The sequence below is a fragment of the Pipistrellus kuhlii genome, unplaced genomic scaffold (assembly GCF_014108245.1).
Source record: "Pipistrellus kuhlii isolate mPipKuh1 unplaced genomic scaffold, mPipKuh1.p scaffold_m20_p_1, whole genome shotgun sequence".
Classification (NCBI taxonomy): Eukaryota; Metazoa; Chordata; class Mammalia; order Chiroptera; family Vespertilionidae; genus Pipistrellus; species Pipistrellus kuhlii.
In genome coordinates this window covers 60,018,483-60,034,747 of record NW_023425404.1, presented here as the reverse complement: position 1 = coordinate 60,034,747, position 16,265 = coordinate 60,018,483, and the positions used below count along the sequence as shown (strand labels likewise).

The window sequence follows — 16,265 nt, the reverse complement described above, 5'->3', positions numbered from 1 at the left end:
TGCTACCTGAAAAAATGTAAATTATAATAATCATGTAATAAATTAGGAAGGAGATCAAAGTTATGAAAGTCTTTATCTATGCTAGCATTAAAACTGACCGAATATGCCAGGGCCTCTAAAATGTGACCACAGAGAAATTGGTGCTTTTCATGTGTAGTCGTTCTCTACTACAAAGTTGTTTCTGCATTTAATACCCTCTGTTTCTTCCCAGTATTGATGCCATAATATTAGTCATGACATAAGATGGTCAACGTTAATAACAGGAATTCAATCTCAAATCTTTTCATCTTTTGCTTCAAAACTAATATCTGGCCCCATTCACATAACTAATTACTACTGCAATCCTTTCCAAGCCTGTAAACTTTTATCTGACAGACCCTTCTCCTTTTCCTCCCCAGTCTCCACCTCTGAGAATATATTTATCTTAAATATTATTTAATTGTTTACCACACATATGATGTCTTGCATTATTATTACTAATAGTTATTTTACTAGTATAACCACCATGTTTTCTCTGCATTTAATACCCCTCTGCTTCCTCCCAGGGTAGATAGTATGATGTTCTTCATGAGACACAAGATTAATCAACATGGGTAATAGGAATGAGTTCAACCCCAAATCCTTTTGATTTTTGGTTCAAGATCAATATATTGTGGCTTCAGTCACACAAAACTCTTTACTACTTTTCAACTATTTCATCCATGTCTAAGACCACCAGCCTTATTCTGGCAAACAAATCCTTCTGAGTCCCTATCTTTGGGACATATTTATCATGAAGGTTCATTAAATTTTAATCATATCTGTGAGGTATTATGTTATATTACCAGCATTTATTTTACTATCTCTTGTATTTTAGTAAATTGAGTATAATTCTAACTCCCCAACCACACTGTAAGCTTCTTGAAGGCAGAGATTGGGACTTATTCATATTTGGATTCACTGAAGCAATGAAAAAGTGGTCCACAATTGTCTATTACCAGTTTGCATCATATTAGGACAATTTTACATCAGAACAAAATTCAAGTGTGTGGTTTTGTATTTACTAAAGTTTCAACCCATGAAGGATTGGGGGATAAAAACTAGTCTTTCACCAAAGGTAATTTGAGAAGCATTGCCCTAGAGTACTTACCACATGGTTTGACAAACTTAAAACTACGAAGTGCATCATGGTGTAGTGAAAAGCATTTGTTCAAGGCTCTGTGGAAGGACTTGTTTTGTAATTGTGTATTTAATGCATAGATATTAATATGTAATTATTCAGTAAATTTTTATTTTACTTATCTTTCTTTCATTTGTCCATTATAGCACTTAACACATGAGATAAATAAATGAATATAAAAATAAAATGGTGTCAGCCAGAAAAATTCCATATAGAAAAGATATTTCAATAATATATTATGATTATCTCCTTCTTCTATCTATATATATATATATAAAACCCTACTATGCAATCAGACTGAACAGCAGAACAACTGAACAACCACTATGATGGATGCTGACCATCAGGAGGTACACGCAGAACATGGTGGGCATCAGCCACATTGGGATGGAGCAGGTGAGCAGGGGGCACTGGCCCTGCTCGCACACACAACCGACTCTCAGTGCCATCAGCAGTTGTGAGCAGTGGCTGCCAGCCCTGAGGGGCGATTGGGGCAGCAGCCACAGCTCACACCAGCTACTGGTGCCAACCCCACTTGCACCTGATGCTGGCACAGGCCCCAATGGCTCCGCACTGTCAGTTCATGGGAGTATAGGCGCTGGGAGCAGGGCTGTCAGCAGTCAAGGGACCAGGGATGCGGTGGGAGGGGCCAGGTGGGGACACAGAGGATGAGCTGAGACCTGCCCTGTGCCCACCACAGCCTTGTAGCCCACAGTTCCTTTCAAGGTTTATGAATTCATGCACTGGGCCCCTAGTACATAGTAATTGAGTATAACATTCATACTCTTTTAGTGATCAAAATAAAAACCATCCTATATTGATTAAATATATTTCTCTCAAGAAACACTGTATTTATTTGTAGTACTTACTACAAATGTAATTCATTGGGGTTTTTTGTTTGTTCTCCCTTTTTTTTTCTTTTTTTAAAATGAAATATATTGGAGTGACATTGTTTAATAAAATTATATAGGTTTCAAGTGTACAATTCTATGACACATCATCTGGATATTGCATTGTGTGTTCACCACCCAAAGTCAAATCTTCTCCCATCACTATATATTTAACCTCCTTTACCCTTTACTATTCCCACACCATTTTCCCTCTGGTAACCACCATACTGTTGTCTGTGTCTATGAGTTTTTGCTTATTTGTCATGTTTGTTCATTTGTTGCTTTCTACTTTATATCCCACATATGAGTAAAATTATGTCGTTCTTGACTTTATTTGTTTTATCTTCTGGTGAGACTGCAACTCCCATAAAATTAAGGAATACATCTGTCTTATTATTAAATGTGTCCCAAAACTTAAGTACATAATAAGCATATGTAAATATATCAGGAAATAGATATCTGAAAGATACAAGAGGATGTATTTAGGTGATTTAAAATACATAGAAATATGACTAATTGTATAATTAATGAGTATGGGTTACATGATTACATAGTTCCTAAATAATAGAGTTAAATAAAAAATGAGAGATTATAAAAGTGAAAAAAATAAGTCAGTCAGAGAAAAAACTAGTACCATATGATTTTACTTTTTTGCAGAAACTAAAGTCAAAATAAATGAACAAGCAAAATTGAAACAGATTCATAGATACAGAGAACTGATAGTTGCCAGAGGGTAGAGACATTGAGGGACTGGGTGAAAAGGGTGAAGGGATAAAGAAGTACAAATTGATAATTACAGAAAAGTCACAGGAATGTAAATATAGAATAAGAAATATCATCAATAATATTGTAATAACTATGTATGATGCCAGATGGATACTGAAATATCTTATGGGAACACTTTGTGAAGTATATGATTGTCTAACCACTATGCTGTACACTTGAAACTAATACAAAATAATATTAAATATAAATCATAGAAAAGTAATTTTTTAAAGTGAAGAAGTTTTAGGAAAAAGAAAAATAAGTGAGATTAAAAGGAAAATATAAAAAGGATGATATTGTGCCAAAACCTCTTATGATAGTTTCTCCATAAGCTTTTGTCAGCTGTGCACATGGGGCAGGAATGTATTTGTTTTTTTGGCTCTCTAATCCCTATCAAATAGGTAAGAAGAGGAAATTTTAGATTTAAAGCAGAATAAGACATAAATATTAAAAACATGAGAATATATCCATTCAAATATTAGGAAAAATAGAAATTTGAAAAGTTTGAGTCATCACAGGTTTAAAGTCACTTGAGATAGTCAGAATCCAAATCTCAAAAGTCCAGAGCAAAACTCAGAGAGATTTCTAGATGGAGGTACAAGGGTATGTTTATTTACCTGAAATTTGTCAAATGCCCATAGGGAAAAACTCCTGAATAATGGTGTTCTGAAACTATCTTATCTTATAGATTGGCTATGCTTTGAACTAACTTTTCTTTAAACATTTAATTATATTCATAATTTTTTTCAAATATATTTTATTGGGTTTTGTGATTTTTTTTTACAGAGAGGAAGGAAGAGAGATAGAGAGTTAGAAACATCCATGAGAGAGAAACATTGATCAGCTGCCTCCTGCACACTCCCTTCTGGGTATATGCTCACAACCAAGATACATGCGCTTGACCAGAACTGAATCTGGGACCCTTGAGTCCACAGGCCAATGCTCTATCCACTGAGCCAAACCGGTTAGGGCTATATTCATAATTTTTAAATAATTAAATATCCATGATGCAAAAGACAAGGCCTAACTCTTTACCTTTTATTATGATTAATCTTTTTTTATCCATAGGGAATTGATTAATTCTCCAAACAAATTTCTCTAGATATTTAATCATTTATAGATGAAAAAAATATTGGTAACTAAGATTCCAAATCATAAACTATTCAAGTTGAACACAGACAGCTGTTAGGTTTAAATAAGATACTAATATAATCATCCATATAAATATCCTCCTCAATTTAAAAATATTGTGGGTTTAACATCTCCTTCAGCTCAAACTTTCTGCATTTTTGTCTTTAAAATAAATTTACAACATGGATAGGAACTGGAGAACATTATGCTAAGTGAAATAATCCAATCAGAGAAAGATAAATATCACATGATCTCACTCATATGTGGGATATAATGATCAACATAACTTGATGAACAAGAATAGATGGATCTAGAGACAAATGGTAGGGGAGACGGGATTAGAAAGCAACCAAAGAACTTGTATGCATGCATATTAGCATAACCAATAGACACAGTCACCAGGGTGGGGATGGCTGGAGGGAGGTCATTTGGGGAAAAAGAAGACATATGTAAAACTTTAGACAATAAAAAATAATAATAAAGTAGAAAATAAATAAACTGTCACAAAACACCATCCTTATATCCAAGTAAAATCCTGCCTCCTCTAATCTAAGGTCACCTCTACTTTACTGTTTATAACTGTGGGAAATATAAATAGTTCTTGCCGTAGCCAGTGTTGCTCAGTGGATAGAGCATCAGCCTGCAAACTGAAAGGTCTCAGGTTCGATTCCAATCAAGGATACATGCCCGGTTGTGGGCTCTATCCCCAGTAGGGACAGAGCCCACAGGAGGCAATTGATCCGTGATTCTCTCTCATCATGGATGTTTCTATCTCTCTTTCCCTCTTCCTTCCTCTCTGAAATCAATAAAAATATATTTTTAAAAAATAATAATTAATAACTAATTATGTGTCTTTTCAAAAAACTTTATGTACATAAATACAACAAATTAATCACTCTTTTAGCTTTCTGTTTGCAATACTCAACAAACTAAACACCTTTTATATTATCTATGAGGATCTCTTTCTCACTTTTTCCCTTCCCTCCAAAAAAAATTAATATAAAACACTCTAAATGATAAAAGACCAAGGAAACTAGTTCAATCTCCTGGTAGTTTATTTTTTAATTTTCCACACCTTATTTTAAAATTACATTACATTGGAAATTATTTATTCAGTTTTCTATTTTTTTACTCCATGTCTTTTATTTCTACTGAAGTTTCTTTCTTTCTTTATATATATATATATATATATATATATATATATATATATATATATATATTATTGATTTTGTCCAGAGAGGAAGGGAGAGAGATACAGAGTTAGAAACATCGATGAGAGAGAGTCATCGATCAGCTGCCTCTTGCACACCCCCTACTGGGGATATGCCCGCAACCAAGGTACATGCCCTTGACCTGAATCGAACCCGGGACCCTTCAGTCCCCAAGCCAACGCTCTATCCATTGAGCCAAACCGGTTTCGGCTCTACTGAAGTTTCTATAAAATTATTTTCCATCTTATGAACTTGACAAGTTCCTAATAAATTTGCTTCTCTTTCCACAGAAGATGATCAGTTTATACCAATCTCTTTTTAAAATTTAATGGAAAAATACAGTTATCCTTTTTTAATATTTCCATATATCATCAATTTGTCTTGCCTGTTTATTAAATGGCAGAGTGTGAGAATCATTTCCTTAATCAGCATTAAGAACAGAGTGATTAGTTGCAAACTATGCTGAATCCAAGCTATTACAAAACCATTTGACTTTTTCTAATGTCTTTCACATTACTCGAGCAACAATTTAATTTTAAACTAAATGTCAAGGTTAGTTAACCTTTTCCAATATGTCAATAAACTTTTCAAAATTATTCTTTTATACTATTCAGTTTCATATCCTGGACACTATCTACTTTGCTTTAGGATAACACTCAAGCACTTGAGTACATGGCTTAGTATTCATATCAATTCCAAAGACAAAATTATGTCCGAACTAAAGATATTGTTAAATTTATTTTCATCCTTACATTTTACCTGTTTGAAGAGAACACCATCTTCCAGGAATCTGAGATTTTCCTGTGTTCTCTAACACAAAGGGCCATATAAAATCCTGCCATAACAACAAGTGAAGCTTATTAGAGCTCAAGAGGACAATGACCAAGTGATACTGTAAAAGAGTGAGTCTAAAAGGAGCTTATGGATCAAGAGACTTTGCCTCTAGAGAACTATTTGGTTTGACCAGAGCAACCAAAAGATCTAAAAATTAATAATAAGACAACCGAGAGGAAGAAGGAAACAAGAATGGAATATTTTTGCTTGAAATCTTAATGCTATTTTGTTGGAAATTTTATAAATATAGGTAGTTACCCATTAGAATTAATCTCTGAAAATTGGAAATATTAACTCAAAAAAACTATAATCATCTTGATCATCTCCAAAAGAGCCAATGTGCTTAATGTTTAGTATAGTTTAAATAGTAGAAGAATGTACATAAGACTTTATTTTTATACAATCATATTTTGAGTAATTATTGATGTGCATGAAGATTTAGCTATACAGAACTTTATTCCAGTGAATAGTGTTTAGAATTAAATGAAACAACAGAAACATATATCAATTGATGATAAATTAGTTATAATACATCAATACAGTCAAATTCTCTGAAGCCACTGAAAATCAAGTTCAAACTCTATATAGTACAAAACATACTGTTGAATGAAATTCTGGGTAGCAAATAGCATTTTTATTATGTTATTGTCCATATAAATAAATATCCATATTTGAACAAATAGAGAATAAACCTTTTTGATAAGTAGTTTAGGAGAGTGGAATTGTTAGTTGGGAAAACAAGCATTTTGACTTTCAATTTTGTATACTTGTGTCAGTCCAGTTCCTGCTAGTACCAAAAAGATTGGCACACTTAAATTAAGTAACTGGGAAAGGGTTTTAAAAATGCACAAAGTCATTTGGAGAGGGGATAAGTGGAACTGAAGAGGCAAATGAAAGCTATTCTTTTTTCTCTGCATCCACCCCTCTTTCATCCCAGGAACAAATAGGACAGGTCAGATAATATCAGAACAGAAGAAATTGAACATCATAGAATAATTAGCTATTAAATTATTGCAGAATGATCTAAACCCAAAATGTTAGCATCCACAGTGTACAACATATGTATTATGTAAGGAAAAGGGGAAAGAAATTATAATTAATATAAAACATAAATATAAAAATTTCCTTTTGTACTAGCTGGTCATGAGACCTATGTTGATAACATTTTCCCTCATTTCATCTTATCTTCTATCAGTACTTAGACTAGACAGGGTACTGTACCTGGTGGGATGAACAAAACTTTATTCCTGTAGATTACCAGCCTTGAGATGATCCTTTGCTTAATGGAATTTCACTATTTTCCACTGGGCAAAAAAATATTGAGAAGCACTCCAATAAAGCCCCTGAATTCTGGACTTGTCCCCATTGTGGAATAGAATTCAAATTTCCCCTGATAATTGGGATCTGTCAACCCAACAATGAATACTGTTCTTAGGCCCAAATAAGAGGATTCCCTGTCTTGATATTTACCCTACAAAAGACCCTAAATTGGCCCTTCTGAGGAGAAACACGGGACTTGGTTGGCATGTCTATAAAGAGGATTGTCCAATAGGTCATGGGCCTCTGAGGGAACCCTGCAGAAAACAGCAACCTCTACCTTGACTTTTGCAAACAATTCCAATCCCCCAGGGTGTTTTGCTACAATCTCTATGTTTAGTCTTTAAAGACACAACCTTTCAGAAACATATATATTTTCTCAAGGATACCTGTCCTGCTTATTGTACCTAGAGGTTATTTTGAGTTCAACCTCTTGTTACAATAAAAAGCCAATGAGGCAGGCAAACAAGACTGCTTTTAATACTAAAGTAAAACAGTCCCTTAGCTCTCTCTTTCACAGAAACGTGTGTCAGAACAATGTGTTCATCCATCACTCGGGGTCTGCTGGTCAGCCCAGGCACCTTCCCAGACATACCTTTCATCATAGTGTGAAGATTTCAAGGAACTAAAGAGACATGTCCACCTGGAGCTTATTCCCATTCTTCTAGATCAGATTCTGGTTTCTAAAACCCAGGAATTTTTTTTCACATTTCTTTGAGAACTTCCCCAATTTTACAAACCTGGCTTTCCAGGATATTTTATATATATATATATATATATATATATATATATATATATATATATATATATATAGTATAATTATCCTACGTAATAAAGAGCTAGTATGGTAATTAGACCAGGCAGTGGAACAATCTTCCAGAATGACCAGTGGGTGGGGGCGGGGCCATGTTACCACAAGGCAGCTACCACCCTTTGCGGGACAATCAATGGGGAGAAGGGAGCCTCCACTATAGATTGCCCAGCAGAAGGTGGTGGCAGCTGAGGCTGCCAGGGCCGAGCCCCTTGCATGAATTTCATGCATCAGGCCTCTAGTCCTATATAATAAAGGGCTAATATGCAAATTGACTGAACAGCGGAATGAGGAGTCACTTTGACATGCACTGACCACCAGGGAGCAGATGCTCAATGCAGGAGCTGTCCCCTGGTGGTCAATGCACTCTCACAGGGGTTGCACCACTCAGCCAGAAGCCAGGCTTATGGCTGGCGAGTGCAGCAGTGGTGACAGGAGCCCCTCCCACCTCCATAGCAGCTCTAAAGACCCTTCAGGGATGTCCAACTGCTGGCTTAGGGGAGCAGGCCTAAGCCGGCAGTCGGACATCCCCTGAAGGATCTCAAACTGCAAGAGGGCACAGGCCAGGCTGAGGGCCCCCTCCCCAATGCACAAATGTTGTGCAACAGGCATCTAGTTATATATATTTATCAACATAGACAGGATAGAACATACTGTATTAAAGTTTTGTTATTTTGTTTTATAACTTTCAAATATTTTAACATATAACTAGTAGCCTTCCTGTTTAAATTTTCTTTTTTTTTAATTGATTTTAAAGACGAGGTAGAGAAAAAGAAAAAGAGAGATGCATGTGAGAGAGATACACCCATTGGTTGCCTCCTGTACATGCCCCAACAGGGGATGGAACCTGCAACCTAGGTATATTCCCTGAGGAATTGAACCCACAACCTTCTGGTGCACAGAATGATAACTCCAACCAACTGACCCACACTGGCGAGGGCATGGACTTCCATTTTTTGCCTCAGTTCCCACAAATGTCAGAGTCAGGTACTTTTCTCTCTGGTTCAGTGATACAAAGGCCCCAAAGTGGCCAAAGACTAGACTTAGCTGTGTTCTCTTTTAAAACATTCTTCCACCGAAACCGGTTTGGCTCAGTGGATAGAGCGTCGGTCTGCAGATAGAAAGGTCCCAGGTTCGATTCGGGTCAAAGGCATGTACCTTGGTTGCAGGCACATTCCCGATGGGGATGTGTGCCGGAGGCTCTCTCTCATTGATGTTTCTAGCTCTCTATCCCCCTCTCTCTTCTTCTCTGTGAAAAATCAATAAAAATATATATTTTTTTAAAAAACCATTCTTCCTTGGGGTACTAGATCTCCAAACCTACTAAACCAAAGTTCATAAGAAGAATAGAAAGCATGAATTTCACCCATAAATTATTTGGTCTTATTGTTAGAGTGACTTTTTCTACTTGGCTTCATCTATTCCAGCTTTAAGATATCCTATATAATAAAAAGCTAATATGCAAATGATCATCATGCCCTCATGCCCACATACCCTTGCATCCCCCGCTCCAGCACCAGGGCTAGGGACATGAGGCTGGGCCAGAGGACCTAAGGCTGTGTCCCACACCCTGGCACCAGGGCCAGGGGACCTGAGGCCATACCCCCCAACCCTGGCACTGGGCCAGGGGGCTGAGGCTATTCTGGGGTACCTGAGACCATGCACCCAGCCCAGCACTGGGCCGGGGGACCTGAGGCACACATGAGTGGGCAGGGACCTGACTATGGGTCCCATGGCACACCCCAGACTCTGACAGGAGGGAAATTTTCATATACATTTTACTAATTTTCTTTCATCTCTGACACTTCTATTATAGAGAAAGAGCAAATATCAATATTAAAATATTTCCTCTAATGAATTCCTTTTAATGTGCATGAATATATATATAGCCACGGGTTTAAGATATGTAGTACATCAAATAGACATCATCTTAAGCTTGCAAGACATTAACTTCCCACTTGGTACAAACATAAGCATTATCTAGGCCATTCTACTACCCTGTTTCCCCAAAAATAAGACAGTGTCTTATATTAAATTTTGCTCCCAAAGATTCGCTAGGTCTTATTTTCAGGGGATGTCTTATTTTTCCATGAAGAAGAATACGGTACACATTTATTGTTAAATGAAAAGAAAGGAAATTTATTACCTGTATACGGTACGGTAGTACGGTAGTTGTCAACACAAACCAGACAAACTGTGAATCCTACAGTATCAAGAACTTACTCATTTATTCAATGACAATCATGTCATCATCTTCTGGAACATCATCATAACAATCCAATTCCTCAATTTCCTGGTGAATTTCTTGTGACTCCATTTCTTTCAGAATCAGTGGACCAAATTTCTCATGTTTAGCCTAAGGGGGCCTTATTCTCGGGAGGGATGCCTTATATTTCACTCAGAAGGAAACATGAAAGAAGGTCTTATTTTTGGAGGATGTCTTATTTTCGGGGAAACACGGTACTCTATCAAGCCAGTTATTACTTGATATTGGAGCACAAGTCCAATGAATTCCATGGTGTAAGCCCATAGTCACACTTCTCTTTCTATAAATATGTACAAATGCAATATTGCATGTGACTCTATATAAAGCAGCAAAGGTATTCTATTAATAAAATGGTAGTGCTGACAGCAGCACTGTTGATGGGAAAGACAAAGCAGTACCTAAAATAAATAAATAAATAAATAATTAAATAAATTTTTATATCATATAAACATATTACAAACTATGAAATATATAATAATATGTAATATTATATACTAGATGCCCCTTGCAGGAAGATTCCTGCAATAGGGCTTTCTGCTGTGGTCTCTGCTGCCCACCTGCTTCCCTCCCTTCTCCACTGCCTCGCTTGCTTGCTTCTCTGCAGCTTCGTTCCCTTCTGCAGCACTTGGCTTCTTTACACTGTCTTCAGTCTTCGCTCTGGCCTGGATATGCAAATTAACCACCATCTTGGTTGAGTAATTTGCATACTCACCCTGATTGGCTGGTGGGCATGGCTTGTGGATGTAGCAAAGGTGCAGTCAATTTGCAAGTTTCTCTTTTATTAGAGAGGATACCTATAGTATTTTCATATATGTATAACTATATATTTTATATATTTACATATAGTTTATATAAAATAGATATTTATAATAAGTATTCATATATACTTATGTATAAATAACTTTTTGTAATATGTATTTATAAAGAATATTTATCCCTATGGAGTGAGATTAGAGATAAATTTCCTATGAAGAGAAGCATTTCCCCATTTTATGAAAGAAGAGTTTAACTTCATTAAATCTACCACAAGGTAGACAGCTAGTCCTCTCAGAGTAGGGTGAGATATAGTACTACACAGGGTGCGGTCCATTTGCTTTGGTGTTGTAAAGCTTGAGCGCTCAGAAGTGATGATAAGCAGATCAGACTTAGCGAGGGGAAGTTCATGTTGTTGATTTTATGCAGAGATGCCGACCATGCTACCATGGCCACTTTAGTGCCAGTTAAGCAATTCTAGAGCAGCTGGGGAAATAAGCTGATTGACATCCATAGGGATAGGTATTTTGTTCCTGTACACTACAGTGAGTGAATAACCTCTAATAGGATTTCACATGGTCATGAATACTGTCGTTTTTCTGTGTTTTTCTGAGAAATCCACCTATATTCCTCTCCCCAGAACACCAATGTTTTATGAGTTTATTCTTTCTTAGGCTCTGAACAACTAAACAAACCATTAGTCCTGCTTACAAATTGGTAAGATTTGCGCCACAAGCCATATTTCCTTCCAAAGAAAGTGTACAATGAAAGGTATTCCCTGAGGTTCTTTCCATTAGAAAGGTTTTCCTTCACCATTATTCTTCAAGGCAATCGCTGAGAAAAGTTTAATGTAATGGCCATTTAGACACAGCATAACATCATAACTATATACAAACCAGGCTGTTTTTTCTCCTCCATTTGGAAGTGATGGGGTCCCCATTTGTGTGGAAAGCTAACATATAGAAATTGTTCTCAATTAAATGAGTTATTCTGTTAGTTATTATCCAAGATCCATAATGTGGGAGTTAGGATAACAGATCCTGAATCCAAACTCTAACACTTTGAGCCAGGTTTATTACTCAATAGACCTTGAAGATCTTTTGTATTTAATTTATTGGAGTGATATTGGTTAATACAATTATATAGGTATTGAGTACAAATGAGCTTGGAAATCTTCTCTCCTCTTGAAATTTTTGGACTACTTTGGTAAAATTCACCTATGAAGCAATCCAGTCCAGGACATTTGCATGTTGAAAGTTTTATTATTACTGCTTCAAATTCATTAGTTGTAATCTGTCTATTCATATTTTCAAATTCTTTCTGATTCAGTTTTGGAATATTGTGACCTTGAGAACATTTAACACCTTTGTGCCTCAGATCCCTCTGTTGTAAAATGGGAATAAAGAGGATATCTGCTTTATAAAATTCAAGGTAAAACACTTAAAGCAATACCTAGACTTAGACTGCATGATTTCTGGGTAAAGAAAACCTGCACACATATTTTATAAATATTTTCTTTTCTATTTGTTTAAATATTTTACATTTATTTTTGGGGGAGAAACACAATGATCTCAAGTGTGACTTACTAAAACAGAATACACAATTCATCAATCACATTGTTTCCCATAAAAAAAAAGGAACATCATTAATTGTAAATATTTGGGAGGAACTTTAGGCCTACAAAATAGAATTTAATTAAAGATCTCTCTGAACACCACTGTAGACAAAAAAAATACTGTTAATAATGAATTTTAAACATTTTTAATAATTAATGCAATAGTTTAAAATCCACTTTTAGTATGTCCTGAACAAGGAAATGTATTGATATGTTAGCAGTAGAAATTAGGAAAGGATTTAGAATTGATAAAGACGTGCTCAATGCTAATGGGAATTTACTAGGAAGAAGGAATACAAATGAGAGGTGTAAAGATCACTTTTCAAATAAATCATAAGAAAAAGTTAAAAGAATGAAATATGAGCAGAAATTTAAATGTAATATTGACTTGAAGGGCAAGGGCACTGACCTAGGATCCAGAGATAGTTTCTTATGCCTAACTATCTCTGGTGATATTTGGCTGTGTGTCTCTGGAAACATTCCAGTCACTGTTCAATTCCTCAGTTTTAGCATGTACAACAGAGAGGATTAGAACAAATGATATTGGTTACTCATTCTAGCTTTAAATTCAAAATTCTAATACAAAATTAACAATTTCCCATACTGACAGATAAAGGAGCCTGATAAGGAAGCAAACTATCTTGATACTGGGGAAGTAAAAAGTAAGCAGATTAGGAAAAAAGAAAATTAAAATCAAAATGGTTATGTAGTAAATAGATGAAAATAATATAAACACATATTCCATCTATCAATAGAATAATCTGTCCAAAATAGAAAAAAAAGATAAACCATTATTTGCTCAATTACATGGCACTTTCTTAGACCACATAAGTTACAAAAGACATATGATTTGGTGTTTAACACTTTGATGTACAGAGTATCAAAGAACAGCATCATTTCTAATTTAATGATGAAATAGATACCATAATTTAATAGTACTAGATCTCTAGGCACATAACATGGCCTAAGTCTCGAATATTTCTCTGAAATTTCTTAATGTTTCCTCTGCATCCAGCATGAGGGAGAATCTATAGATCCCCATAGAGCCAATTCATTTACAAAATCTTCCTGTAATGCACAAGATGACTGTACAATCTTTTTATTGCCATTTTCATTTCTTTGTTCCTGAATGTATAGATGACTGGATTCAGAAAAGGAGTGATAAATGCATCAAAAATAGCAAGATATTTGTCCAGGTGTGATGTGGGAGAAGGCCATGTGTAGAAAAACATCAGCGGCCCAAAGAACAAAACCACCACAGTGATATGAGCTGACAAAGTGGAGAGGGCCTTGTATGAACCACCTGCAGAGTGCTTCCAGACAGTGAACAGGATAAATATGTAGGAAATGACCAGCAAGACAAAAGATCCCACAGAAATAAGCCCACTGTTGACAGTAACCATGATCTCCAGTTCTAGTGTATTTATGCAGGCAAGTCTAAGGAGCCGAGGAAGATCACAATAAAAACTGTCCAATACATTAGGGCCACAAAAAGGCAAATCTACCACAAAAACTAATTGAATCAATGAGTGGATAAAGCCAACAATCCAGGAAGTGACTATAAAGTATAGACACATTCTTGGACTCATGATAGTCAGGTAGTGGAGAGGCTTACATATAGCCACATATCTATCAAAGGCCATAGTGATAAGCAGTACCATCTCAGCGGCTCCAACAGCATGAGTGAAGAAGATCTGAGTAATACATCCACAAAAGGAGATGGCTTTGTGCTTCTTGAAAATATCACAAATCATTTTAGGGGCTGTGATTGAGCAAAAAAACATATCAACGGCAGAGAGGTTAGCCAGGAGGAAATACATAGGGGAGTGCAGGTGAGCATCCAAGGTTATAGTGAACACAATGACAAGGTTTCCCATCATGCCAGCCAAGTAGAACAAAAAGGAGAAGACAAAAAGGGGAAGCTGAATCTCCCATGAATTACTGAGTCCCAGGAACACAAACTCTGATACTGTGGAGTGATTCATTCCATCCATTGTCTCAAACACCAATGTCCATGTTCATGTTATCTAAAAGGAAGAAAAATGGTGGGGGGTGGGGGAATGTATAGCTAAGTGTTAGTATTCAAGACAGAAAGTCTTCAGTCCATGAAAACAATCATAATATTAACATCTCACACAACCAAATAATCTTCATCACATGTACACCCGACTTCTACTTAAAGCAGTCAGCTGGTTCCCACATGACATATGGTTTTCAAAACTACTATTACAAGTTTAATTATATTTCTGGATCTCTTTTACTTTTTCTTTCTTTAGGATTACATGCATATTACTTCAATAACATATGTTATCTTCAAATAAGTTTGACTATGATTTCTTATGAATTAATAGTATTTCAGTAGTCCAGAAGATGCCCAGTCTAATTAGCATATTATCCTTTTATTGAAATAGATAGTCATCTTTACATGCTTTTAAATACCAAGTTAACAACTTCACAACTGGTTCACCTTTTTTATTTAAGTACTAGAGGCCTGATGCACAAAACTCATGCAGGAGTAGTTCTTCCTTTCCCCCGCTGCCAGCCTCAGCTTCACTCTGGCACCTGGGGACCCAGGTTTCCCTCACAGCCCTGGCTTTGTCCAGAAGGTTGTCTGGTCTAATAAGATATTGTGCTTTTATTATTGTAGATAGAAGTTATATATTAGTTACATTAGTTTCAGGTATACAATACAGTGACTCAACATTTTTATACCTTAAATGTGATCACCTCATTAATGTTAGTAACCATCTGTCACTGTGCAAACTTACCACAATATTATTGACTACCGGTATATTCAAACTTTCATCTTTCTTACCCACCATGCATGATTTCTTTCCCTCTGGAAATCATCCCTTCAGCCTATGTTTCTATTAGTCTGTTTTGTTTGTTCACTCATTTGTGTGTGTTTTTTAGATTCCACATATAGGTGGAATGATATGATATTTATCTTTGACTTATTTCACTATCATAATTATTTGGACTAATTAACAAGCAGCTCAGAAACAATGATGGAAGGAAAATTTCATGGCTTTTTTCACTCAGACAATAAATACACACATAGTATCTATAAAGTGCTAAGACTTAGAGATAATATAAAGATGTGGAAGTAAGGAATGAAAAAATTTAACATATATAAAATGATACCATAAGTTTATCAGGACAATTTTAAGAGTTGTATAAACTGGTTTATGACATAACCAAATATCTGTGCCATGAACTATGAACTAACTAATCAAACTGTTTTTAGAACTATGCAGAAAAATGAAGCAAAAAGATTACTAAGGGAAGAAATTCTTCTAACCAAGTTTTTTAAGGCCCCCATTAAGTGGGAATGACAATGAGAATATATCAATATTATGAAGTAAAATATAAGTGGTGCTTCTTCTACATTAAAGTTTGAATAGCAAAAACTAACAAACAAGAACAGCAAAAGAAATAGAGATAAATTTGACTGTTTATGAATTTATAAGAAATAGAGTTAGCAAAATTAGAAGAAGATTTATGAGGTCATTT

At 35.6% G+C, this 16,265-nt stretch overlaps 1 protein-coding gene across 1 annotated transcript; it reads right to left on the bottom strand.

The window, feature by feature from the left end:
• Nucleotides 1-12,768: 12,768 nt before the first annotated feature.
• Nucleotides 12,769-14,769, bottom strand: LOC118702682 (olfactory receptor 4F15). Its single transcript, XM_036408927.2, has one exon. It carries the CDS (start codon nucleotides 14,744-14,746, stop codon nucleotides 13,808-13,810), a length of 939 nt encoding a protein of 312 aa, XP_036264820.1. The 5' UTR covers nucleotides 14,747-14,769; the 3' UTR covers nucleotides 12,769-13,807.
• Between the last annotated feature and the right edge of the window lie 1,496 nt (nucleotides 14,770-16,265).